General features: G+C 49.1%; 1 protein-coding gene across 2 annotated transcripts in view; it reads left to right on the top strand.

The window, feature by feature from the left end:
* Nucleotides 1-1709: 1709 nt before the first annotated feature.
* Nucleotides 1710-27806, top strand: part of Slc24a4 (solute carrier family 24 member 4) — a 137666-nt gene continuing 111569 nt past the window's right edge. For both annotated transcript variants that reach the window (XM_052185216.1, XM_052185215.1), the window contains exons 1-2: nucleotides 1710-1839; nucleotides 3837-3947. In XM_052185216.1, the coding sequence (XP_052041176.1) occupies nucleotides 1710-1839; nucleotides 3837-3947 (241 nt within the window). The remainder of the gene's footprint in view (nucleotides 1840-3836; nucleotides 3948-27806) is intronic.

Here is a 27806-nt window from a genome sequence, read left to right as displayed (position 1 = left end):
AATCCTCGGCACTTTATGCAAAACACTTTCAGAATCCCACTTAGCAGCACGCGTCTGAGGGACAGGCCCCCTTTAATTCAGGGTTCCTTGAAAGCAAACACTGAGTCTTAATACATGACGTTGTTGTTGTTTTGTTTTGTTTCTTGGCTGGATGGCCCTTGGCACAGAGCCCACAAATGGTGGGTATGTATTTATTTAATTAAACAGAGTTGGCTTTGATCCAAAAATGGTTTTAAGAGTTTAACCCCTAAATCAGCACAGGATAGAAAACCGACAGGCAAGTCTGAGTTAGAGATCCACCTGGATGACACCCCCATTGCTCTTCGGAAATTTCACTGCGTCCACACTTTAAAAGCCGTTTACACTAGAGAGCCGAAAGGGACGTGTAAAAGCAAACCCAACCAGAAAGCCTTGCGAAGCTGTAAGGTTGCAAAACATCAAAAGCTCCCAACTGTTGGCAGCAGAGCCGCAGAACTGCGGGGTTTCTCCCTCTGTCAGATTACCAGCGTTTCGGAGGTCGGTGTAGCGCCCCCCACTACACAGGTCCCTAGGTTGCCCAGAGAGCCTGGCAGGAACTGGTCCCGACGGGCTTTGGTTGGCTTGGTGCAAGCCTGTTTCTTAGCACTGAGCGAGCAGTTAAGCTGCATTGGCGACCTCAGGGTGGTCGTGGTGACCGCCTTGGGTCGCTGGGGAGCGGGGGAGTGGGGGTCGCTGGGACCCGTGATCCGTGTGAGAGCCCTATAGAAACTCTGAATCTGAGAGTCCCCGGTGATGCCATAACCTGTTCCACCTTACAGCAACCACAGAAGCTGAGGACTCCTTTCGGCTCCATAGGGTTAGAGGGAGAGAAAGTGGGGGTGGGGTGGAGGCAAAGAAAGGGGATTATATTGGTCAGTAGTTGGGCCTCCCTTGGGCGAAGAGAGAAGCGCACTGGGAGAGCGCCCTAGGGGAGGTGTACACGTGCAGGGGAGGGGGGATGAGAGGCGGGCAGGAGGGAGGGGAGGAGTAGGGAGGCGAGAGCTGCTTGCGGGAGGCGCCACGGCCTCGCAGACGCAGGCTCTGGCCGCCGAGGAGCCAGAGAGAAAGTTCCCGGGGACACTTCGCCCGTGGGAGGGCTCAAACTGCGGCCACTGGCCGAGAGGGTCTCGAGTCCTGCGAGTGCTGCGCGTGGTCCTCCAGCACGCACTTGGCTGCCCGGGCCCTGCTTTCCGAGAAGCAGAGGAGCCTCGCGGGCGGGCAGCCGGGGCGGCCGGGGCTAAACTTGGACGAGAAGGATGCTGCGAGTGGGCGCGGTGGCGCGGGGCGCGGGGGCGCTCGCCAAGCACTGATCGCTCCCGGCGGACTCTGAGCGCGCCGAGGAGCAGTGGGCAGGTAGCGGCTCCAAGCGCCCGGACTGAGCCAAGCCGACCAGCAGGGCCGCCAGCGCCACCGTGCAGGCGTCGTCTCCTCGCCACGGAGTCATGGTGCGAGCTGCGCGCACGCCCCGCGCGGAACTCTGAGCTCCGGTCGTGCAGTGCTCCCCCTCCTCTGGTATTCCCATCCGGTCTCCCCGTGACTGCCTTGCTCGAGAACCATGAAGCTATCTCCCGGAGCTCCTTGTCTCTGAGCTACGCATCGCCCCGCTGCAGCCCCAACGCGGCTGGGCCACCGACAGTGCTCCAACCCTTGAAGCTCGGGATCTTCTTCCAGGGAGCGCCGGGTTTACGGCGATGGCGCTCCGTGGACTCATCCGGCAGTGCAAAGTTCGCCGGAGGCGAGAGATGCTGCCGCAGCAAGTTGGCTTCGTGTGCGCTGTGCTGGCTCTGGTGTGCTGTGCCTCCGGCCTCTTTGGAAGCTTGGGTAGGTGTGGGGAAGGATGGTCTCCACTCGAGAGGGGCTTGAGCTAGGACAGCTCCAGCTTCTTCTCTGTCAGATTGGTCCCCAGGGTTTTCCCTCTCAGTCCGGCGGGTAGTGCTCACCCAGGAGTGCTGAGCCACGCGCTGGACTGTGACTGCTCGAGCTCCCTGGGGATCCGGACGCGGCTGTAAGTGTGCTACTGGGACCAAAGCCTGCACCACCTCTGTCCCCGGAGTGTGCGAGCAATGGGTAGCTCCTGGCAGCCCAGAGGTAGAGTCTCCCGCTTTAGGATGTGTGAAACCGAGCTGTCCGCTTTCCTATTCTGCATAGCTGCAAAGGTTGTGCTTCATCCCTCAGAGACCCAGATTTTCAGGCTGGATCTCTGCTCTCCTCCTTACACCTGCTCTGATCCAAATGCCTGGTCCTCCCCAAACCCTTAACGGAGCGAGCTAGGCAAGTCTGTCCCCGCGGGAGATTGCTGCCTTGTTCCAGCATCCCTTCACTCAACTCTGCTTAATCCCTACGGAAAGGGAGGGCTGGCATGCTAGCGGCGATCCACACTCCTCCAAGCAGAAAGAGACCCGGGAGTCTGTCAAGACATGCAAAATTCAGACGGAGTGGGGAAAGAGAAGAAACTTATGAAATATTTATTTCAGGGTGATTTGGGCTCCTGTTTATAGCCTTTAACGATCATTTACTGCCTAGTTATTTCAGAACTGGGTGCTGTGAACATTTGGGGTGCCCCCTTCCGTGAAATAAATGTTGTCAACTTAGCCAGAGGCACAAGAGGGAGGGCACCTTTTTTGAGTGGTTAGTAAGGCCATTAACATAGTATCTTGGGATCATTAAGAGATCTGTACAGTGCCTTTAAAAGCAAGTGAAACCTGGTTAAATTTTTAAAAAGAAAAAGAGACACCATTCTCTTTCAATACCTAGGCTGTGATTCGGGGGTAGAAGGCTAGAGAGTGGCCCGTTTCTAAAGACATTCAGAAAGTTTATTTTTGACACCTTTATACCCAATGCTTTGCAACTGGATAATTAAACACGAGAAATAACAAAATGTCTAGAGGGCCCGTGAGGTGTAGGCACTCTGGAGGGTGTATTGCTACCCAGCTGAAGCATCAGACATCTGGACAGGTAAAGAGTTAAGGTGTAGTCTGAAGGCCAGAGCTGTCTTTATTTGCTAGATCAGGAGTTAGCTTCCTGTGCTATTATCTCTACTCAGGGGCCTTCATGCCTTCTCCGATACGAGTCTGTGTGACCTCCCTGGACCACAGCATGATGACGTGGGAGCTTGGTACTATAGATTCTCAATCTCTGCCCTGGTCCTACTGAATCAGAGTTTCATTTCGAGCAGATCCCTGGGTGATGTGTTTGTGCACCTAGCCATGTACCACCAGCTGGCTGAGCTCACAGATTTAAGCATCCAGGTGTGGGGTCCGCCTGAGCAAGTTCACTGAGAAAGTATTTAATGCTCCTAATGTAATCTTCTGGTGTGTGGAGGTGGAGAGGTGGAGGAAGCTGAGACCAGCTCAATCTTGTCCAAAGTCGGATCACAAAGTGACCCATGTGAGACTAGAAACAACGGATTAGATTCAGGAAGCAGGATAGTGTTTGCAAGCAGGTGAGAGCATTCTCCCAGTGACTGTAGCAGTCACTATAGGGGGCTCTAAATAGCCAAACCTGAGACTAGAGAGATGTCTCGAGGTTAAGAGCATGCACTGCTCTTCCAGAAGACCTGAAGCCAATTCCCAGCACCCTCTTCAGGGTCCCCACAACCACCTGTAACTCCACTCCTGGCAGATCTGATTCCTTTGGACTCTGTGGACACCTGTACTCATGTGCACGCACACACAGATACATTTAAAGAAAAATAATAAAAAGAAGTACCCAGTGTCTGTGCCCGACCTAGCTAGATGCACGGGGGTAAGGTCATTTTTGAGAATCAAGAATTACATTGACCTGATGGTATCTGTGGCTTGTTTTCTTTTCCAATCCAGGCCATAAATCAGTTTCTGCTGGCAAACATGTTCTGCCAGACACGTGGCGAAATAGGAAGTTGATGGCACCAATAAATGGGACTCCGCTGGCTAAGAACTGCACAGATCCAGGTAAGGCATGCTCTCTCCTTCCCTGCAGCCGTTTAACCCCAGGTTAGGTCTGATGCTTATGTGGACAGATCCAGCCAATGCTGGGAAAGACGGTGTCAGGAACCTGAGTGAGAAAGGGGAACTGCATGGTGTTGAAATGAAACCTATAGACATTCGTCAGCTACGCTGCTAAGCAACACAAGAGCTTTCTTTATCCGGCAACTACGAAGGTCACATTCAAGAGTCTAAAAATGTTATCTTTTGTTCTAAAGGCATTATATTTCCCCTGCTCTTTTGGCTTTGTCCTGGTGTCTGTCATTTCTCCCTTTGCTCGCCATGTGAATGTGATGGTCCCCTGGGGACAATGAATCCATAGCTTGTGGTGGGTTTCCTTGTGAGATGACCTAGCAGGATGGGAGCACTCCAGGCCCCTGAAGGGAGGATTCTGAGTTAGTTGCCTTTACTCTCTAATGCTGGGTCCTTCCTTTCTAATGGAAGCTCTTGGGTAGTTGGGTTGTGCTTGCCCTGGGAAGCTCTTTTAATGTTCCTAGATGGGGTGGGTATCTGGGGTCGCAGGGTCCCAGGGGTATCATCTGATCTATTCTGCTGTGAGCAGGCTTCACTTAAACCAGGAAAGCAGTTCTCAGGAGGAGAGGGTGTACCTGGTGGTGGAGACGTGCAACTGCTGCTCAGGCCTCTTGCAGGACAGGTCTTTGTGAAGAGCAGGGTGAAGGGTTCAGAAGCCTCGAGGGAGGTAGGAGACGTTGTTATAGATGTCTTTTCTACTGAGTTGCTAGGTAAATCATGCAGCTTTTGGGATTGCTAACCTGTGACGGGGTGGGGGTGGGGCAGAATGGTGCTTGCTTACTCTGGGTTGTTGAAGAATCTGTCGAGGCTCTGTGAAGGGCTGTGTGTAGGAGATGGAGCAACCAGGCAGAGGAGAGGCCTGGGTGCAGAGCTCCATGCTTCTGATGTCAGCCTCCGAGAGGCAGTGTCTTTGTAGGTTAGGAAAGGTCTGTGGTGGAGACCCAAGATGCTCAGAGTCACACAGCTCATCAGTACCGACTCCGGCTCCAGAACCCAGGTCTGTGCACCTAGACTGTGTGCTGGGCTCCATGTGCGCTGCTCACCGAGACAGTGCTTCTCAACCTGTGGGTCGCTACCCCTTTGGGGATTGAATGATCCTTTCACAAGGGTCACCTAAGACCATCAGAAAACTCACATATTTACATTACAGTTCATAACAGTATCAAAATCACAGCTATAGAGTAGCAATGAAAATGACTGTGGTTGGGAGTCACCACAACTCGAGGACTGGATTACAGGGTCAGAGCATTAGCAGGGTTGAGATCCACTGCTCTAAGCTATCTTTCTGTTTTTGACACCATGAACTTGTCCTTCCCCAGAGGCCTTCTAGAAGGACTTTGGAGTATGAGGGAATGGGGAGGACTTTCAAAGCAGCCTTTGTAATTCCCACTGAGCCTGGTCATCTATTCCTGAATCATCCCTTCATCTTGGTGATCCCACAGGCCATGGTACCATGCTGTCATTAACATTCCCAACACATCTCTTTCGTTCAGGTGCTTCCTGACTCCAGAAAGGGGGCATTTACTCAATCATGAGCACATGTTAAGTCACAGACTTTAAAGCAATGTGTTCACTCCCACAGGAGGGACTTGGACTGGCTTTGTCTGCTTGTGGAGAGGGGAATGAGAGAAACCATCCATGTCTTTAGCAGCGATTAACACTCAAATTACACTTTGTGCTGACTCTATCTGTACTGGGCATAGCAATAGGAGGGTCTCAGTGAACGGGATGGTGTAATAGAAAGCACGTCTTGGTACACAGTAGTCCTTGAGGTGTCTTTGCAAAGATGGGGACATAAAGTCCACTTCAAGTGGCTCCTGGAAGTCTCATCTCTGAGTCAACTGAGTTCTGGCGCTGTCTTAGCTGCTCTCTTATTGCTATGGTAAAGCATCATGACCAGGGCAGCTTCTAAAAGAAAGTGTGTAATTGGGCTTACAGTTTCAGAGAGTCTGTGACGGTGGTGCCAAGGAGTCAGACACACCCACCACTACCCCACACCCAAACACACCCATCCCCCCACACAGAGTGGGGGTGGGTAATGGCATAAATCTTTTGAAATCTCAAGTCCAGCCCATGACATAACTTCTTCAAAAGGCTACACCTCCTAGTCCTTCCCAAATAGTTCTACCAATCTAGGGACCAAGTATTTAAATACTCTGAATGAATGAGCTATTCTCATTCAAACCACCCCATGCCCTTCCCATTCCCACCCCCATATCTTCCAGGGCCCAGCAGGGCCTCCCTTCCTGCTTCCTTCCTTCCTTCCTTCCCTCCCTCCCTCCCTCCTTCCTTCCTCCCTCCTTCCCTCCCTCCCTTCCTTCTTTTCTTTCTTTCTCCCTTCCTTTTTTTAATCTTAGCAAGCAGTTACTATTGCACACAGACTATGGAACCCAAGTAGGCTACAAGTGGCAGCCTCTGCCATTAAGTAGCTTACAGTCAAGTAGAGTGGGCAAGATCTTGACCCCAAAAAGCCATAAAACCATGAAGGATCACAGAGACTTGCAGTCAGTCCTGTAGGAGACACTGCCTTTTTGGTGTATATAGGAGGAGGAGTTGACTTGCTAGAGTTCTGTGTAGTCATGGGTCTAGATAAGGTTGGCCTGTGTTTCAATGACAGAAACCTTCCCAACTGAGTTTAGCAAACAAGGAAAATGACTATCTTGGTAAATGGAAGAGCGGACTCAGGGGTTAAAAGGTGTCTATAGCTCAGCTTTGCCCAGTCTCTAAGACTCAGTTGTGTCTTATGGGAAGATGGCCACCAAAAGGCCACTCTTTCTTATGTGAATTGGTGTTTTGCCTACAAGCGTGTCATTGTGAAGATATTGGATACCCTGCAATTGGAGTTACAGATGGTCGTAAACTGCCATATGGGTGCTGGGAATTGAACCCACGTTCTTTAGAAGAGAGTCAGAGCTCTTAACCATTGAGCCATCTCTGCAGCCCAAAAACTACTCTTATGTCCTGTAGGCTCTGATTGTTGCAAAGAATGTATCTGAACCCTGAGACATGTTCTGTTGGCTTGGGTTGTCTTGGCCATATGATGACCCTAAATTAACTAGGTGGGCCAGATGAGTGTTGGATTCTTAGGCATCTGGAGCAAGCAAACAAAGCTGCTTCCCCAACCTCCACCTGGGAGTCAATAGCTGGTGGTCATTGTGCACCTGGAGTCAGTATGCACCTGGGGGTCAGTGTGCACCTGGGAGTGAGTGTACACCTGGGGGTCAGTGTGTACCTGGAGTCAGTATGCACCTGGGGGTCAGTGTGCACTTGGGAGTCAGTGTGTACCTGGGAGTCAGTGTGCACCTGGGGGTCAGTGTGCACCTGGGGGTCAGTGTGCACCTGGGAGTGAGTGTGCACCTGGGGGTCAGTGTGCACTTGGGGGTCAGTGTGCACCTGGGGGTCAGTGTGCACCTGGGGGTCAGTGTGTACCTGGGAGTCAGTGTGCACCTGGGAGTGAGTGTGCACCTGGGGGTCAGTGTGCACCCGGGAGTGAGTGTACACCTGGGGGTCAGTGTGTACCTGGAGTCAGTATGCACCTGGGGGTCAGTGTGCACTTGGGAGTCAGTGTGTACCTGGGAGTCAGTGTGTACCTGGGAGTCAGTGTGCACCTGGGGGTCAGTGTGCACCTGGGAGTGAGTGTGTATCTGGGAGTCAGTGTGTACTTGGGGGTCAGTGTGCACCTGGGGGTCAGTGTGCACCTGGGAGTGAGTGTGTACCTGGGAGTGAGTGTGTACCTGGGAGTGAGTGTGCATCTGGGAGTGAGTGTGTACCTGGGAGTCAGTGTGCACCTGGGGGTCAGTGTGCACCTGGGGGTCAGTGTGCACCTGGTGGTCAGTGTGACTGGGCACCTGAGGGTTAGTATTGCTGGGAATGTGAGAATCTGTCACAATACCTGGGTGTAAGTGTGGCAGGCATCTATTGGTCAGTGTAACTGGACACCTGGGGAGCCGGTAGACACTCACCCAAAGCTTTCATCCTGGGCTGCCACTATGATAAAGATGGACTGTGGCTCCAGGTTCAGGAGTGTGGCAGAATCCGTGCATAAGAGGTGTTTGCAAGAGGAAGTCAGAGTTGCTGCTACCAAGGCTGGGCCCAGAGGTTCACAGTGGGCCATCACCACAAGCCCACTAGGAAAATAGTCTCGTTCTCTCTCCTACTAGAACAGAATCTACATCCTAACAAGGTCCCCAGTGAGTTGTGTGTACACCAAATGCCAGTGAGCCCTGCCCTGGAGTGTTGCTGGACACTTGCAGGTAGGCCGTTGGTCAGTGCTGGAATGTTAGGCTGGAGTGTAGAGTATTTGCCAATCATGAATAAGGCTCTGCCTTTAATCATCTCAGCACTGAAAAATCACTTGTGAGTGTTCAATAAAAGTTAAGACTTGGTTTAACATAGTAATTTCCCAAAGTATTTGGTTATTTGTTTTACACATAGGGAAAAATAATTACTTATTTTTGGACAATGATGTCTCTAGAAAATTCATAATTGTCCCTCAGAGACTTGAAGGCACTATCTGGACTCCAGGCCTTAGATACTTCTTTTCACAGTCCAGACCAGTGGTTCTCAGTCTTCCTGTGACCCTTTAATGCTGTTCCTCATGTTGTGGTGACCCCTAACCATAAGATTGTGTTTGTTGCTACTTCAAAACTATAATTTTACTGTTATCAATTTATTTATGTTATTACAATTATGAATTGTGATGTAAATATCTTTGTTTCCTATGGCTTTAGGTGATCCTGTGCATGGGTCATTTGACCTCCACCAAAGGGGTTGTGATTCATAGACTGAGATATCCTGGTCTATATAGAGCAAGCAATACAGAAGGCAGGAGGTTTGGTGTGGCCAAAACCCATGCAACAGTAATGAATGGCAGGAACTTTGAGTCTGTCACTGGCTGCTATAACAAAATACCTCAGGCTAAGTGGCTAAAAAGATGCATTCTCTCAGACCTGGACACTGGAAAGTTAAAGATGAAGTTGCTGAATTTTCTGGTGTCTGGTGAGGATTGTCTGCCTTTGTGTGGCATGTTCCTATGATAGTGAGAAAACATAATTAAGCTTCCTTCCCTTTCCCTCCTCTTCCTCTTCCTCCTCCTCCCCTTTCTCCTCTTCTTTCTCCTCTTCCCCTTCTTCTTCTTCTTCTTCTTCTTATTATTATTATTATTATTATTATTATCATTATTATTATTATTGGCACTAATCTATTCTAGGAACCCCACCATCATAGTCTCCTTAAGCCCTAAGCTCTGTCTCATATACCCAAAGGCCTCCGAGAACTCTCATATAGAGGGTTGTGGCTTCAACATAAGGATTGGGACCACGTAGCCCATTCAGTTCACAGAGGGAAGTAACACGTTTCCAGGTTTCTCTTGGTGGAAGCACCTCGAGGGTTTAAGGGTGGCTCTTCTCAAGCCTGGTCTGCAGGAAGAGACGCTTCCTGGGGAATGCAGATGCCAAGGCCTGGACTGGAAATCAGGACCAGTGACAGTTGCATTGTATGGGCCATTTTTAAGGCTTCTGACCATCATGACCTCTCTGTGCTATTTTTCATGGGTTTCTGCTCATCACTGTAGCATCCTAAAGATTGTCCCTGTCTGCCCAAACCAGTGGCTGTCATAAAGTCTTATTCCAGCCCCTCACAAGTGTCTGTTCTTCTGCCCACTGTCATATTGCTCACTGCTCTAGGGCATATACAATGAAAGCCTAGTTTGTCTTTCTGAAGCCACCATGTGCGTATCAGCTTTCCCATCTGCAACATGGGACACAGGTGTGATAACTACATCTGGTTCACAGGCATACTAGGATTATATGCATTACCATACATCAGCCCTTAACCTGGTGTTTGGCACATAAGACATCCTCTGCCCTATGTTATAGAATGGTTTGGGTTTTCACCAACTGTCTCTGGTCATCAGGCAGAGCTGGGGCATCACAAGCAGTGGGCAGCCATTTGTGGATGGACCTTGATAAATATGAGCTGGTCACGCCCCTTACCAAGCATTTACTCTTGTCTCCTGGAAGCAAACATTTCTTAGTTTGCTGTTTCTTATCTTTGAGGATTTAGAAGTCCGAAGACAGTTTTATCTTGGAAGATTTTTACATAGAAAAATGTTTACTTCCTGCTTTGGTTTGGGTATTTGTTTGTTTGTGTTTTAAGCTGTGCTGAGCAAGGCTTCTCCTGTCATAATTCCCACCCAACCCCACATTTGGGTTTGAGTGAGTGCCTCTTTTCCAGCTCTGTCCCCCTGTGGTGGTTTTCTGGCATCCAGCATCTTTAAAAGGTAGGTAAAGGAGAGAGGAGGTGGGTTTGCTGTTACTGCTGGGGGATTTCAGCCCTCCTGTAGAGTTTGCTGTGTTGAGTTTCCCTGTGAAGAGTGCATTCTGGGGTGCCTTGCGAGGAAGGCTGGGAGGAGCAAGATGAAGGGTCTTGTAACATTTCAGGGAGCAGAGCGATTGATGCAGGCTTCGGATGGAGGACACTTTGTGAGCCACTTGCTTTTGTGACTCTGCCCTTGATTTATTTTTCTGTATTGGGTAGAGGTGGAAGCAGGTGTGAAGGAAAGCACATGGCGGACTGGGTAAGGATGGGAGGGGCGTGCCAACGGCGTGCCAGCGGGAGCTGGTACACAGCTGGATCAGGCAGAGATGAAGCCTTTGCACAGTACCCCTGCCACAGGTCTCATAGATGCCCTGTGCAGGAATCAGAGGTGCAAAAAGCATGAGAAATAAAGAAGAGGAAGAAACCAGAACTGCCAAGGGTACATGAGGACTGTGTGGGGAGGTGCCAGGTACAGGCTACGGGAACAGGGCTGTGGTAGAGCCAGCAGCCTGATCACAAGAGGAGGTTGGGAAGACAAGTCGTTTGTCATATAATCACCCACCTTTTGCTGCTAGCAGGTGGGATGGAGTCAAATGGGTCCAAGTCTTTGGGAGGCAGAAGCCTCGATTCTAATGTCAGCAGTACCCAAGGCTCTGCCTGCTGGCATTTGGGCTTTTTCTACCTCTCTTACCTGTGAACAAAAAGAGGTTTTGGTGGCTACTTAGGAAGATTTCCAGAAGGTGGAAAAGGCTTGTGTCTGTACATCTTGGAGATGATGGTTTATATGGTGAAGGCAGACCTAGGGGTGGAGTCCCAATCTACTTCCTACTGGTGATGTGACCTTGAACAAGTTATATAAACTTTAAGTTTCAAGTTTTCCCTTTTGCCATGAGGATAATAGAAGCCCCTGCCCACCTTACTAGGCTGCTGTGAGACTTAAGTCACTCGACAGGTGGAATTTTGAAGTGGTACCTAGCACACTGTAGTGCTGCCCGGTTCTGAGTACACTCTGTGTCTCTTCTTTACAAAGGGGCGGGCTCTTGGTGCACTTGTTCTGCAGATGAGAAGACCAGAGCCACCCAGAGAACAACAACAACAACAACAACAAAAAAAAAAAAAAAGCAGAGAGAAGGGGGAAATATACTCAATAATTCTTTTTCTAGAGAAGTGTTAGGTTTATAGAAAAGAACTTGCACAAACAATAGAACCCAACAGCCATCTCTCCAGCCCCGTGCATTGTTATCAAATCTGCAGTGGACGTCAGCATTCACTCCGTCCTCCCTTCCTGGGTTCTGATGGATGTGTGCTTGACATTACTGATTCATGCTAAATGATTGGGCTGCTCTAGAAGCCCCTCCTGGAACCAGCTTATAAAATGTGGACTGGGAATGTGGCGAAGTTGGTAGAGTTCTTTCCTAGCAGGCTCTGGGCTCCCTCCCCAGTTCTGCACAAAACTGAGTGTGGTGGCTCATGGGGCAGGAGGAGCAGCAGATCAAGGTCATGCTTGGCTCTAAATCCCATTCAAAGCTAGCCTGGGCTATAGGGAACCCTGACTTTAAAAGGAGTGGGGGGTGGAGATGGGGCTGGAGAGATGTCTCAGCTGTTAAGAGCACTGAGTTGTTCTTCCAGAGGTCCTGAGTTCAATTCCCAGCTCACAACCATCTGTAATGTCCAAGGATCCAATGTCCTCTTCTGGTGTGTCTGAAGAGAGAGCTACAGTGTACTCATATAAATAAGATAAATAAATAAATCTTTTTAAAAAAAAAAAGGAGTAGGGGAGGAGGGCGTTGAGCCTATATCCTGATCCATAGTTATAGTAAATGTGGTAAAAAAAAAAAAAAAAAAAAAAAAAAAAAAAAGACAAAATGGGGCAGTGAGCTCATGCCTGCCCCTCTGAGGGATGGGACGTGTGGATCCCTGGCAGCAGCAAACATCAGATTGCTTCTTGGTATGTTTCTAATACTGATTTGTTTGCAATCAAAAAGCAGTTTTCTCTGTTATCCAAACTACTGGGGCCATCTGTGAGCAAACCTTTCCCCCTGTTGGGCCATCTGCTGCCCCCTGACACGCAGATCCTTCGTTCCTGACCCCACTTTCAGGCCTCCCGCAATCCAGAGCGCGCCCACTCGGCTTCCAGCTCAACTCTGAGAAGTGTTCCTGCCTGGGTTAAAAATGGAAACGATTAAGCACTGCCATGTGCTGCTCGGGTAGGAGCAATCTCGCTGTGCCATTCCACACGGGAGCCGCAGACTTAAGACGGGAATTTTGTGTTTGATGTGGCCCATTATTAAGGAAGTACTGGAATATAGCATTTCACTTTTAAAAAAAAGAAAAAGAAAAAAGGCAAATAACCATGCTGGATTCCTTCAGTGTTTCTCTGAGGAAAGTTAGGAAAGAAATGGGAGTCCTCTAGGTGTCTGGGAAGGAAAGACCGGGAGTCCTCCCTTGTCAGGTGGGACAGTGTCCTGTTGGGTTACGGTCCCATAGCTTCCTTTGATACTTCAGTAAAAGCACATCCACCAACCCTGTACTCAAAGCAACTGCAACACAGCACTCATTTCTAGATGCCTGCTTGGCTTTGTACAAAGCTCTGAGTCTTGCTGCAGAGGGGTAGAGACTTGAATGATGGAACTTGTCCTCAAAGGGACACGGCAGCGTGGAAGAACACCTAAGCAGATGGTGCTGGCATTTGAAAGTCACAGCATCATGTCTGTACGTGGAGGAATGCTCACCAGCAAGCCAAGCTCACCCCACGGCTGACCCAGGGGAGAGAGAAAACAAACAGTGGGCAGGAGTGCTGGCACAGTCTCGAGTAATTAGGCTTCGGGGAGTTATCAAGCCGTTGGCGCTTAGTTAAGGTGAGGCCAAAGCAGATGACTTTGATTTTAATATTTTGTAGCAAAAAGGGGTAGGGGTTGGGGATGTATATGCCGTGGGGCCAGGATGAAGTTACCTGCTGGGTCCCCGCAGACGTGGTAAGTTAGGAGAGAGATGCATCCCAGTTCATAGTCTGTGCTGGACCTGTGCACGCTAGCTCATGGAAGGCTGCAAACAAAACAATACAGGCATTTGCCAGTCTTTGTTCTTCAGCCTTTCAACTCTGTGAGGCTGGGACCAGATGCACTTTGCCCTTGCCTCTGAGACTGAGGTATAAACTCAGCGTAGGGTTGCAGAGGCCCCTTTGTTCTGTGCACTGGGGAGCTGTGCCCCACAGATGTGGCCTTTCTTCAGCTGTCTCATCTGTCTCGGTGGATACCATGGGGTAGGGCAGCATCACTCATAAAGGGGAAGTTGGGGCTTAGGACTATAACTCTAGAGACAGACCTTGGGTCTCTAAGCTCCTGGTTCTGAGACCTTGAACTCTAGTTATCTCTAGCCTGAGGGAAGAGGCAAGATTGATCCCATGTGTGGATGTATCCATATAGCCTCAAGTCTGGAACCATGACTGGTGTGCAGAAAGAGGTATACTGTGTGTGTGTGTGTGTGTGTGTGTGTGTCCCTTCCTTACAAGGCTGTGAGCACCACATGTGTTCATGTGAGAGATGTGTTTGAGTTTAGGCTTTATTTTGAGCCCTACACCCCTATCCTAAGGAACAACTGCCCTAGTCTTTGCTACAGTTTCTTTGCAGAGCCAAGACAGTTTTATCTTGCAGGGATGACCACAACACAATACAGACTGTGCAGTGCAATGGTCCATAGTAGGTCTGTTCTAAATCTGGGAACTTCTGTGGGTCACGTGATCCCTGAGGAATGACACCGGAGCTCAGAGACCATTTGTTAAGCTTTGGCACAGACTGCCTAGATTTTGTAGAGGACACTGGTTATCTGAGCCTTGACTTCCTGGCTGTGAAACGGGCAGAGTGTGGGCACAGGGAACCTCAGGCCTCTGTGGCCTCAGTGCGAAGCATTGTGTAAATGTGATCGTGCTCACTTGCTCGGGGGAATCATGCATCTCTCCCAAGACCATCCTCTTCCCTGCAACAGAGAGAACCAACTATTTGGGGCCTTCCAGAATCGACCCCTTTATAACTAGTATTTGGTGAAAATGTGCTGCCTTGTGTAAAGCAAAGACCCCACTGATCTCATGTACAGCTAGAGTAGAAAGATACAGATCGTTGAGCCACACTTGCAACCTGTAGGGGTGCTGTATGAGGCCCGTGCAGCCACCGATAGCTGTACAATCCTAAATTTACTTCAAACATTTTGAAGGGTGGTGGTGGTGGGTGGGTGTATGTGTGTGCGTGCACGCACGTACATGGTTCTTGAGTGTGAACTTTATAGATGATAACATCTTTCCCAATGTCGGCAAGTTAGATCCACCTGCTCAACCATCTGTTTGCGTGCTAGCCCCAGGGTGTTCACCATGGGTTAATCTCATCCAAACCATAAATATCTGACTTTCAGTTATGGGCTCCAGTCCAGTGAGAGCTTGGCAGATCCCACACCAGTTGATTTCATTCAGTAACATCTGTTTACTGAGGTAGCTACACGTATGTAGAATTGGTATCTACACGTATGTAGAGGTGTCTGCACGTATGTAGAATTGCCCCGAGGAGGTCGTCCCCTGGGTCATTTCTTTGGAGTGAGAAGCCATCAGTATGGTGCAACATAGCTGTAGGAGTCTTGCTGCTGGGACAACTTCCTAAGTACAGACCCTGTCTCCAGGGAACATCCATAGTTAAGAGGGCAGAAACCTATGGAACTAACCTGTAATGTGCACAGGGCTATACTTTTGGTGTAGTCCTCAGTGTCAGGGCCATAGAGAGCATCACATAACAGGAGGAACTGAAGGTGGGGGAGGCAGATTTTGAAGGTAAGAGGGCAGGTGCTGTTCTAAGCACTTGACACACATGTCTTTGTCAGTCCTGGTCGCTCCTCCTGTAGGGCAGTGGGGTGGCATCCTCACTTCCATTTTCCAAAGATGTAAGTTAGATACAGGGAAGCTAAATAATGTCTCCAAGGTCTCTAGCTCAGAGTTGAATCTAGCATCCTGATCATAGCCCCTTAACATTAATGTGCTTTCTTTGCCTTGGGTTTGACAAAAGAAAGGGAAGTTGCAACTACTCTGTGCTATTGTAAGGAAATTTAGGCAAAGAGAATAGTCTTGTGTGGGGCGCCATTAAATAGAGCAAGGTGTGCAGAGTCTGTTGGGCGTGTAAGATGGGAGGCAGACTTGTCAGCTGTACCAATGGTGACAGCTGTGCTTCATAACACCACCACCTTTGGGATGAGATGGGAGCACAGAAAGTTCCTCCCTCCTCCCCTATTCCCTCCCTTCCTTTCCCTCCCTCCCTCCCTTCTTCCCTGTCCTCATATACATGCTTCATTCTTTAAGTTGTTTTCATCAGGTATTTGTTACAGTGAAGAGGAAAACAGTGAAGGTCTTTTTCCCCACACACATTACCTTATATTACAAAGTGTGCCTCTAACAGACATCTCCTGGGTATCCATGTTAGGACACTGGGAGATGCTGGAACTAAGGAAAGGCTTATCCTCAGGTTGGACAGATAAGGTCAGCACATCTTCATTCCCCTCAACCTGGAATGGCACATGAAAGAGTCTGGTGTGACTGGGAGGTTTCCCAAAGGATACAGTGGTTAGCTACTCCTTGCTGCAGATGGCTGGTGTCTGGACAGAAGGGGTGGTGGGGCATTCTTGCAGGTGGGTCCAGTGGCTACAGAAACAGGAAGGACAGAGAGACCCAAGGATAAGGGAAATTTCAGCTGACTTAGCTGTGCCTCCCTGCCTCTCTTCCCTGCTTTCCTCTTCACTGTGACAAACAACCTAAAGAATGAAGGGTGTGTTGTGGCCCACGGTCTGAGCACACTGCCCATCATAGTGGGAAATGTGTAGTGAGAGGAACCTGAAGCAGCTGGTCATACTGCATCTGGCCCCTGAGGCCCGGTGGTGACTCGTCCTCTGTGCTGCCTCCGAGGTTGGGACTCTGCTTGTCTTCCATCATGGGAGGTTTGAAGGGTAGAAAAGATCACTGTTGCCTCCTACACTGGGCAGGTAGGTGGGAGATTCAGGGATGATTGAAATGCCAGTCTCACCATGGAGGGGGAGCACGGGTTGTTCCAACAACAGTATGCTCCCACCACATGGCATTTCCCAGGTGTGGATGGATATCCAGCTTATTATACTTTTTAAAAAACATTTATTTTTAAGTGTGGGTTTGTGCACATGAGCACACGTACCCTTGGATTCCCGAGGCATTAGGTCTCCTGGAGCTAGAGTTACAGGTGTGTGCTGGGAACTGAACTTGGGTCCCTACAGGAATAGTATGTGCTCCTAACTATGGCGCCATCTCTCCGTATCCTCTTACTATACTTTTGATGCCAGCAAGCTTTACTTCCAAAGTTGTATCCCTGCACCCCTGTGCAGAGATGCTTTTTAGAAGCAATGTTAGAAGCCCTTAAAACCACAAGGGAAATTATGAAATCTAAGCACAACAATGAAAGACCTGTAGCCCTTGCTGTGAGGACCTTGCCTATGAGGGTTCTCATGTCTGCATCTTCTGCCTCCTTCCACTGCACTGCTAAATCTTTTAGGGAGGAGCTGGTAAGCCTCCTGTAGGACGATCCATCGCACGCTTGTGTTTTGGGAAAGGTGGCTACAATCCAGCCTCATTTGTGGGGCCTGGTAGCCATGTGTCAGAAGCTATCTGGAGATGGACTCCTGGGGACAGGCTTCCCTGACTCCTTACTGAAATGTCTCGTGGGCATCACCACCTCAAAATGCCTTCATCTAAGGGAAGTCTCATTCTAGAAAGGAATAGAGGTTCCCCAGAGGTTCACAGGCGCATTGATAAAGACGATTAGTGGAGAAGATGGAATGATTTATGAGCGAGATTAGACAGGCTAATCGGCTCTGGCTGAGGCCCCGTGGAGGAAGACTGTGAGAATGGGCTCCTAGCCCTGCCTTACAACAATTCACCTGCCTTCAGGGCCAGCACCTAGGGAATCTTTAGGCCTAGGAGAAGCAAAACCAAGGGTCAGCTTTCTCTGCTAAAAAATGTTCCTGGAACAAACCACTGGCTTCTTAGTAGTCTCCCCAGGAAAACACAGTGGGACCCCATTACCTGGGAGGCTTTGGTTGACTAGGGAAGGGCATGGGGCTTTATGGGGGGAGGGAACCAGCAGGGTAGGCTAGCCACAGCTCTGTATCTTTCCACTCCGTAATTCCAGGTAATTCTTCTGTGGACTCTGCAAAGAATTGCTTTGAAATCTCTTTGATCATTTAAACCTTGTGTATGTGCTCCTCAGCGGGCAAATGCTCCAGTCTGGTATATTGCGACAAGATGCTAAATTACTTGTAGGCTTTGGCTGACCTACATCATTAGGAAGAAGCAAGTGGGGTGGTGCTCAACAGGCTCATCATTCGCAGGCCTCACACTGGGACAGAGATTGCTGTGGCCTCCACCTGGCTCTCCATGCGTCTTCAACAACTACAGGGTCAGGGGAGAAGATGGCCAGATGGCCGGAGTGGGGGAGGGGGAGAGGGAGTGCAGAGGGAGGCACCATGTCCCATTATTGGACACGGCCACCTTGCTGAAATGCAGATGCAGGATGACTGTACCTCTGCCCAGCTCCCAGGTACCCAAGGCTGCCTGTCTGGAGGTCAGCCTCACTTTGGATCGTGGCAGTGTAGTGTATCTGCTCTGGGTTTGTGCTCCTGGTCTGTCAGTGATCTGTGTGGCCTTGAGCAAGTTGCTTGGCCTCCTTGAGCGTCTGTCTCTCCCTTAGTGGCTCGCAGGGTTTGCCTGGCATGAGTCCTGGCAACTTATGCCCACTGGCTGCTGAGCTCTGTGACCCGCACTTTGCTGGGGCTCAATGCTAGAAGCTGGTCATGTGGAGCTTACTGTGATATCTCCAAGCTTCTCTGAGGAGCTCTCTTGGTCTACAAGGTGACATCCCCCTGTCTCTGTCCCCTCCTTGAGGTACTTTCCATAAGCAAATAGTTTGGGACGAAACCATAGATTCAGCCTTTCTTAGTGACAGAACTGCAATAAATATATTCAAGGTTCTGAGGTGTTTTGCAGTCGAGAACCTTTAGACAGTCAAAGTAGACATTCTAATTACAGACACACATATAATAAACATTTGCCATTTTAACTATGTCGAAGGGTAGAGTTTAGGAAGTGCGGTACATTCACATTGTGGTGTAACCGGCTCCGCCATCCACGTCACCTTTTCAGCTTTGTAACCTGAAATTCCGTGACCATTAACCATGATCCCCATTTCCCTCCCTAGCCCATGACAGCTGCCTTCAAACCCTCTGGGCCTATTAATGTGACTGCTCTTATCAGCAAGGTCATGGAATATTTACCCTTTGGTGTCTGGCTTCACCTATGGGGCATAAAGTCCTCAAAGACCATTTATGCTTTAACAGGCGTCAAAAATCCCTCCGTGTGTGTGTGTGTGTGTGTGTGTAGGCCAGAGGTCAACTCTGAAGTTGTTCCTCAAGTGTCAACCCCACATCGGCCTGAGGTTTTTTTTTTAGACAGGGTTTCTTACTGGCCTGTAACTCCCCAAGTGAATGAGGCTGGCTGAAGAGAGCCCCAGGGGTCTACTCACCTTTGCCTTTCCAGAACTGGGATTACAAGTACTTGCCACAGTATCCAGCTTTTGACATGGGTTCTGGAAACTAAACTCAGGTCCTCATGTTTGTAAAACAACCACTTTCTGGTCTGAGATATCTGCCTTTCTGTGGTTAAATGGTATTTCACTGTAGGCACAAACTATGTTTTGTTTATTCATCTACCAGTGCATGATTATATTTTTTGTTTGTATTTTTTGTTTTTAATGATACCACTGTGAATGTGAATAAAATAGGTTTGCAGTGTAAACTTTTATAAACTTAATATTAAACAGGCTTTTTTGGGGGTGGGGAAGAGGGGAACACAGGTCCTTAGCTGAGATTCTTGGCCCTGACTGTACCGTAGAGCTATCTGCGAGCTAGACAAAAATACCTATGCTAAGTCCTCCCATGGGCCAACCCAATCAGACCCTCTATGGTCAGAACCAGGACACAGGTATTTCAGTGTCCTGGGTGATGTTCCGAGGGCCCCAGGTTGGGAGATGCTGTCTGGCACAATTGCTAAGACTCATATCCATCAGCAATCAAGTTCAGATCAAGAACTGGGAATAATTGAATCCTAGGATGCCCTGTGACTCGTCTCCTATGTGGGTCCCCTCATTCAGAGCCTCCGCCTGTCTTGGAGTTCCTGCCACAGTCTCCCGGGGGTCTAGGGAGGCAAAGATGGAACCAGCAGGATTAAGGGATGGATGGATGTCAACAACAGGCTTGCCTCTGGCTTCCCAAAGCCCTCCTCTGCTAAGGAGTCTGGCGGGGTCCTGTCTGATAGCGGAAACCCAGCCAGGGATGGCTCTGTCTCCACATGAAATCACCAAGCAGATGCACGCGACAGGATGCAAGCCAGCATCCACACTGGGATCCACGTCTCTGTGCTCCGTACTGGGACCAGACTCTGTACTGTGTGTAGGGCTGGCTGCAGCTTCAAAGGGTTGTTTGCTTTGTTTTGTTTATTTGTTTTGATATGGATGATGAGTTTTTGTTTGTAAGGCTCTGAAGGCACCAGAGTTCACACTCCTCAACCAGAATGGTGGTGTCCGCTGTCACTTAGAATTCAGGAGATTGGAATCTCTGGCCAAGCGTTCCTGACCACACAGCCCATGCTCATGAATGGCACCCCCTCCCAAGAGACAGGGATTTATCTCCAGAACCCCTATTTAGTGGTCTGCCAGCCTGTCTGGCATCACGATGTCTGGGCTCACTTTGGTTAGATGTTTGAGAGTGTAGAGAGTAACTTCAGTTATCGCCTTTAATGCATAACATGGGCCTTGATAAAAACACACCTAAAAGTCTGTTTTTATTCTAAATGAAGTCTTCTGACTTGATTGCCCTTTAAAGGTGTCTGATGCTGGGTCTTCTGTTAAAAAAAACAAACAAACAAAACAAACAAACAAAACAAAACAAAACAAAAAACCCACCCGCCATTACACAGCAAGTGCTAGATCCTAGCAATGTTTTGCCATATCCTCTGGGCACTCTGGGGACATCTGTTTCCTGGCTCCCTGAGCACAGTGTGCAGGAGCAGAGCTGGTGAACCCATGGTAACAGGGCCCACATGCTCCCATCAGACTTAGTAACCGGTCCTCAGGCAGGCTGCTGAGCCCGGGGAAGAGATAACCTCCTTCCAGGAGAGTGTGCCTGATTCTATGTATGGTCACATAGTGTCACAGGGCAATGGGCTATGGTTACCAGTCTTTGTTTCCATTTGGAGTGAGTGACCAATGTAGTTTGGACAAACTGGCAAAGATCCCCAGAGCTTGTTTCCTCCACTGTGATGTGTGACATCAGAAGGAACAACTAAAGAACAATAGCAAAGGTAATGACTGGCTCTTAACAATAGCCCCCTTCAAAAAGTTTTGATGGGGAGAAAAATCAGCCAATACTGTACTTGCTATGCAAGCAGGAAGACCTGGGCTCCACCCCCAGAACCAACATTTTGAAAAAGTCATAAAAGCCTGTCTCCATTTACAATTTTAAAATTGTTGTTTAATTTAAATTTAAATCCTAAATTTAAAGATATAGCTCAATGGTATACTGGATTTGCTTAGTATCTCCAACAACAACATTTTAAAGAGGAGGACCAGCTTTGTGGCTTTGTAATGACCTCAGCCTCTGGTGGCCGTGGTGACAGATCTGGCTATTCCTTCCTTATGTATCAGGGAATACATGCCTTCTTACAAACATCCCCTGTACCAGCCATAAAGTTCCATGGATCAGGGACATTGCATTCTTGATGAGTGTGTGAGTTTGGGATCCTGGGCTGTGGGGCCCTTGTCACCTAGCGCTTGGCTCGGAAGCCCTGAGCCACTGCTCCTGGCCCTGCTCAGCCCACCATTCTGCTGTGGAAGACTTGTCCAGCGTTTTCCATTCTTCTTCCTTCTTACCTTCAGATAGATGAGGTCAGGATGGCATAAGGAGCAGCTGTGGCCCCCCGAGAGGCCAGGAAGAAACCCTTCTTCACGTCTGCTCGCTGGGATTTGGTGATGGCCTCTCCTCCATACCTCTATGCACCCTCTTCTGCAGTTGGAAAAGCTATCTTTGTGTAAATGGGTGTTTTTGCCAGCAGCCATGTCTATGCTCCATGTGTATGCAGTGCCCACAGAGGCCAGAAGAGGGCGTTGATCCCTAGAAGTAGCTCTACAGAGGCTGTTAGTCACCATCTGGGTTCTGCAAACAGTATCCAGGTCCTCTGGAAGAGTAGCCAGTGCTCATAACTGCCAAGCCGTCTCCAGTCCTCCAGATCATTCTTTTTAAATACAATATCATTTTTATCTACGATTTAACATCTTTTACAGATGCTCGTTTACATCTCACATCCTTTTAAAAGAGCACCCCAAGTGTCCTCTTCCCACTGCCCCGGGAACCCCATCCCACTTTCCCTTACTGACAGATCTTGAGCTCCGCCTTCTGCCTGCTGGCTGTCAGGGAACTGGAGTGCCTGGTGTCTCTTTTTCAGGAGGAGTTGGCAGACAGTAAGGAGCGCCTGCAGACTTATCAGACATTTACTGTCACTCTCCATAGGCTTTGAGTGAGGCTTAATCCCGGAGGCTGGATTTTCCTAAACCGCTCGCTTCTCTCTCCCCCTCCTCGGCTTCCTCTCTCCTCTCCCACCTCTGGGGCTGAAGTCTGCTCAGGCATCTGCTTATTTATTTGCTTATTTAGCCAAGAAATCCCAGCACCTCTGATGTAAGTAGCAGCTCAGCAAGTGCAGATGACTAGAAGAACGCTCATCCTGAGAATTGCTCAGCGAGATGGGGAGGAGAGGCGGATCTGACATCGTGAACAGCTGAACAGCGTTCCCGATGTACTGGCTCAACAACCCCTCCCCCAACACACATAATCCCTAAATCAAACGGAAGACTGGCTCCGTAAAGTCATCCACTCGCTACATGAGTATTGCTTTAAATCTGTGTGCAGATGGCTTAGGTAAGGAGACGGGCTTCCTATTTAGGGATCCCAACTCATCACCTGCTAGGAAAGTTAAGCCATAACTGAGACATGTATGGCCAGTTGTGTATATCTGTGTCCTGGGGAGCAAAAGAAACCATTCCTCAACCCGGGGGAGCAAGAAAACTTTCCTTGTGGTCTCCAGGAGGGATTGGCCTTGAAGGCAGGGGTGATTTTGATACCATGAAGAGAAGTGGCGTGGAGCTAGGCCCCACTGCCCTGGTGGCTTGTGCCGTCATTTGCACTGACGGACTGCTAGCTCTACTTATACAGGTAGGGAGGGTCCAATTCAAAGACTGAATCTTAGTCCGAGTGACACAGATGTGGCAGCTGCCTGGGGGTAGATGGGGGTGAGGCTGGTTTCTCGCAGGAGACAGACCCTCCTCAGACTGGCAGGGAGGATACGCTGGCCCAGTGTGCACTCTGGCTGCCCTACCAAGTGTCCTAGCACTGCCTCTAACCGAACTGCAGCCTTTGTTTGTACAAGCAAAGCAAGACGTCTAGGGAGCCATGCCAGGAGTTGGGTGGACTTCAAGTTCTCTCTCTGCTTTGAAACCTCTCAAGGTCCCGCCACTATTCTTGTTGAGGGGACGAAGGTGTGAGGGGGCTGTCTGAGATGGACAGACGGAATGACGGCGGTGAGGATGAGCCCTTCAAGTGTACTGTGCCCCATAGCAAAATGCAGGTATCCAGACATAGGGACTCTCAGTGGCAGCCCTTCACATCTGTCAGCAGAACACCCCCAACCATCAATCATTCATTAGTCGCTCTTCATCTAGAAGCATGATTAGGAGAGCAACTGAGCCAGGCACAATGCTACCTCGCCTCCCAAACACATGAAGAAGTGTGGAGTGTGCTTCCTGGGCTTGCTAAAGCATGGCTTTTCCATCTCCCACACTGGACTCCAGCAAGCCAGTTGCAAACCCCCTGTGTCTTAGTTTCCTTCTGTGTACAATGGAGATGAGAACTGGAGGGTGATGATTTTAGTGAGGAGTGTGCACGCGTGCGCGTGTGCGTATGCATGTGTGTGTGCGTGTTTGTGTGTGTGTGTGTGTATTATTCTGGAACACCCCTTATATGCTCCAGTCACTAGAAAGTGAAAATAGTGAACAAAGCCTTTGCTTTTGGGAGTTAGATTTAGTGCAAGAAAACAGAGAATAAAATAAATGTGCAAACCAGTAAATGTGTATCTTGTATCAGTGATAAATACTATGAGAAAAACAGTGGATAAGGAGGTAGTTACCAAGATGAGTTTGCAGAGCTATGGTGAGATGTTTGCAAATGTCTCTTGGAGGCTATTGAGACCCAAGGGGACCATGTGGACTTTGCACTTCCTATCTGGCCAAGGGACAGGAATTGTGATGGCCTTGAAGGAGCCTCTACTGGTCTGTTCCAGGTGTGGCCAGCATAGAGGGAACTCATTTTGATAGTTTCTCTGCCCTCTGATAACATCATAGGTCTCTACATCTATGACATAGTTTCATAGTGTCAGCAGTGTTCTAGAAAGTACTCCAGCAGGGTGTGAAGGTTCCCACCTGTGACCCTAGCACCTGGGAGCCTGGGACACAGGAGGACAATCATGAGTTTGAAGCCAGCTTGGGTTACCATTAAGACTCTGTATCCAAAACAATGCAAAACACAGCCCATGAATCAGTGGTAGCCCTGGGAAAGAGTGACTGAGGTCAGGATGGGAGCATCTCCCACATGACACATCGGGGTCAAAGCTGAGCTGAGGAGAGAGGGGTGGCTCACTGCTGAAACCGACCTTTTAAAAATGGAAAGGGTCTGTCTTCCAGCTGCGATTTGAAACCACAATGGCTGCTTGTGGTGATGATGTCTCCAGAGAAAGGAGAAAATAGTCCCGGAGGTCATGAGCTGGTATCATGGGCTGTGGTTTTCTGTGGGGCCTGATCCACAGTTACCTGGGAGCTTTGGAAAGCCCCTGGTTCTCAGACCCACCGTAATCCTGGGCAAGGAGCAGTCTGCGTGGGCGGTAAACTTCCCCCTTGGCCTGGACATGTAGCCATGGCTAGGAACCACTGATCTGGGCTGGGTTGGAGAGTAACCACTCTTGTTCTAGAAGGTTCTGTATAGGCAGGTTCAGGATCGCCTCCACTGAGACTGTGGTAAGAATGGCTTCCAAGTCAAGGTTGCCTAGGCTAGCCCCCCTGGATCCTGCTTCTCTTGTACTTCATTCATGCAGCTGTGCAGACCTTTTTATTTTTGAAACCTCCGAGACACATGCCATAAACAATGTCAATGCTTTATGAAGAGATCCACACATAGTAAAAAGGCAAGGGCACACTAATCAATCCCAGGAACCGTTGTCAGCCTTAGTTTATTGGTCCCAGGGAGTTAATGGTAACTCTCAGTCAGTCAGGGTACTGATGCAATACATTGTGTGCGTGGGGGGGGGGGGTTGTATGTGAGTGTATATACGTATGTGCATGTGTATGTGCACAGTGTGCATGCCTGTATATGCATGAACAAGAACAGAGGAAGGCAGTAGATGACGTGTTCCATCACTCCATACCTACCTCAGTCCTAAGGGACAGGGTCTCTCACTCAACCTGGAGTGATGTTAGTAGGCAGCAGGTCCTAGTGATCCTCTTGTCTCTGCCCTGTCACCCACCACAGCACTGGAGTTGATGGCATGACCTCATGATCATGCCTGGCATTTGATGTGAATTCTAGGAGTTTGAAGTCTGGTTTACATGTTTAGATAGCAAGAAGTCTTATCCACTGAGCCATATCTTTGGCCCCAACCTTATAATATTGAGACAAAATCTCTTATTGGAACTTAGAGCTTCTTGATCAGGCCTGTCTGAGCATGACTTCTCCACACTGTGACTTGGCTTTGACTTTTTACTCTGCCGTCAAACCATTTGGAGCTACTTGGATTACAAAAAAATACTTTTAGGGCTGGAGAGACGGCTTGATCAATAACACACTTAGAGAGCAAGCAGGAGGACCTGAAACTGGGCTCTAGAACCTGAGTAGAAAAAGCTGGCAGATCCCCGAAGCTTGCTGGCCTGCCAGTCTAGCCTGCTTGTGAATTCCAGATCAGTGGGAGAGCCTGTCTCAAAGCACAAGTACACAGTGCCCGGGGGCTTTCAGACACACGTGCCTGTGAAGCGCACACACAGGCACACACACTTTTGAAGAATTATGCCTGGGTATCTCATTGGCAGATTGGTTCTTCTTGTTTTAAAAAGGACAGATGAAGCCCCAGAGCTGCTTGTATATCCCTGCTGTCCCCAGGTGAGCATGCAAAGGTAAGAACTGATTCTTCAGGAGGAGCCCGTCTCCTTATTCATGAGAGCGTCAGTGCAGAGTCACATTTGGATTCATTAAAGTGGGTCAAGCTCGAGCAAGTGGCCTTGTTCTGAAATGCTGACTTGGTGATATTTTTATACTGAGTTTTTCTCTCCATCAGGGGTCAATCAACTGTCTCTGTAAAGAGAGCCCAGACTGTGTGTAGTTTGCAGCAGCCGTTCAACGTGGCTATTCTGGAATGAATCTGTAAATGAATGTGTTACAATAAGACTTTATTAACACCAGGTCAAGGTCCCAAAGCTACTTGGCAGTTCTCAGTTTCTACAGCCTGGGGCTCCTTCTCTGGCTCCATGCTACCCATCTTCAGAAACAGAACCAGCCACTGCCTGCTTCCGCTTTGACCGTGGCTTCCTTCTATGGATCCACTTTTCTTTCTGAGAGCTAGATTAAGTAAAGGCTTCTAACATGCCCTTGGGTTTCTCCAAGTTTTATTTAAGAATTGTTTGGGTGAAGGCTTTCTGGAGCCTGGGACCACTGAGATGTGGAATCTGATGCTTTTAAATGCCAGGCATTGCTTGCAGTGAGTGATTTGTGGGCGTGGAGAGAGAACTCAGGATAGAAAGCAGACTATGCCAAGGGTCGGTTATGACCCAGTTACGAGGGAAAAGGCCCGTCCATGGTGACAGCTCAGGGAAGCCCATCAAATGGACCATCCCAGAGCCTTGCTTCCAGGTAAAAAGGCTGGCGTGAGGCTGGCTTGCTGCGTTCCCCCAGGTTCCCATTATCAAAGGAAGACAGCTGGCAGGCATTTCCTGAGAACAGAGGGCATTTTCTTTTTCAGTCTCTTTAGGCTGAACTTTTCAAATTGCGTTAATTGCAGATTCGCACACAACTGGGAAAAAATACTTCCATTTTCTTGTCTTTCTTCCTTCCATTCCCCAATGGCAGAATTTTTGAAAACTCCAAGGCACGATCCCAGGCAGGGTGCTGACACTGCACAGCCGAGACGTAGAGCTCACCTGTTATCCCAAGGATGATTTACTTTGTCAAGCTCTCACTATGTATTCCCTGGCTGGCCTGCAACTTGCTCTGTAGACCAGGATAGCCTAGAACCTACAAAGTTCTGCCCGCCTATGTCTAGGAGTAAAGGCATGTGCTACCATATCTTGTGTGAATGTGACGTTTTGTTGAAATTTGGAGGACCTAATGGCCAGAAGGGCCACTAGAGCATGTTAACGACTCCCGTTTTCAAATGTTGCCTGTAGCTAAGAGCCTTGTTGCCAGCACTAACATCCGAGAGCTTTGCAAATGAGCATCTTGCTAAATGGAAACTCTTGCGGGTTTGAGGATGAACCACCCAGTGGGTCCCACAGGGAAGATCTTTGCCTCTTAACCTGGAAGACACTAGGCAAAAGGAACCTAGGGGCTGACCACAGACATTACCTTCCCCGCAAAGCAAAGATCGTTATGGAAACTTGCCACGGCGAGCAGAATGAATTTGTTCATGCTGGCTGCAGACAGATGGAACCTGCTAACGTTTCTCCTATACAGTCCGTACAGAACAATGGCTACCACCAACTATCCTATGCCATCAATCACACAGGTAGATTTTGGGGACGGGAAGCTCCTAAGTGGAGGAGTCAGGACCAGCTGCTTCCCAGAACCCTGACTACTGGGTTATAGAGAAAGTGTGTTGCAAGGGCTGGCGAGACGACTCAGTGAGTCAATCACTTGCTGAGAAAACAGGAGAACCTAAGCACCACCTCCAGAACCCATGTAAAAACAACTGGAGATAGTGGTGCACAGCTGTAATCCCAGCACTGGGGAGATGGAGCTACCTAGCTTAATCGGTGAGTCTTGAGCTGATAAGAGACCTGTGTCAAAAAACACTGGAATCTGACCTCTTACCTCACACACACACACACACACACACACACACACACACAGAGCGAGGGGAGGGAAACATGCCTCACACAGATGTCTGATCTTCAGTAAGTCAGATGGAATCTTACTTTCAGGTATTCTGACTAAAACCTGCAAGAGACTCAAGAGCAGTTGGTCATATTCGTCAATCCTGAGCAGCAACCATACGGTGCACAAGCAGACAGCTCACTCACAGTCAGGTTCACTGAACCTTGGCTGGACTTGGGACCATTT

The sequence above is a fragment of the Apodemus sylvaticus genome, chromosome 6 (genome assembly GCF_947179515.1).
Source record: "Apodemus sylvaticus chromosome 6, mApoSyl1.1, whole genome shotgun sequence".
NCBI classification, from domain to species: Eukaryota; Metazoa; Chordata; class Mammalia; order Rodentia; family Muridae; genus Apodemus; species Apodemus sylvaticus.
This window is presented reverse-complemented; position numbering and strand designations above follow the sequence as displayed.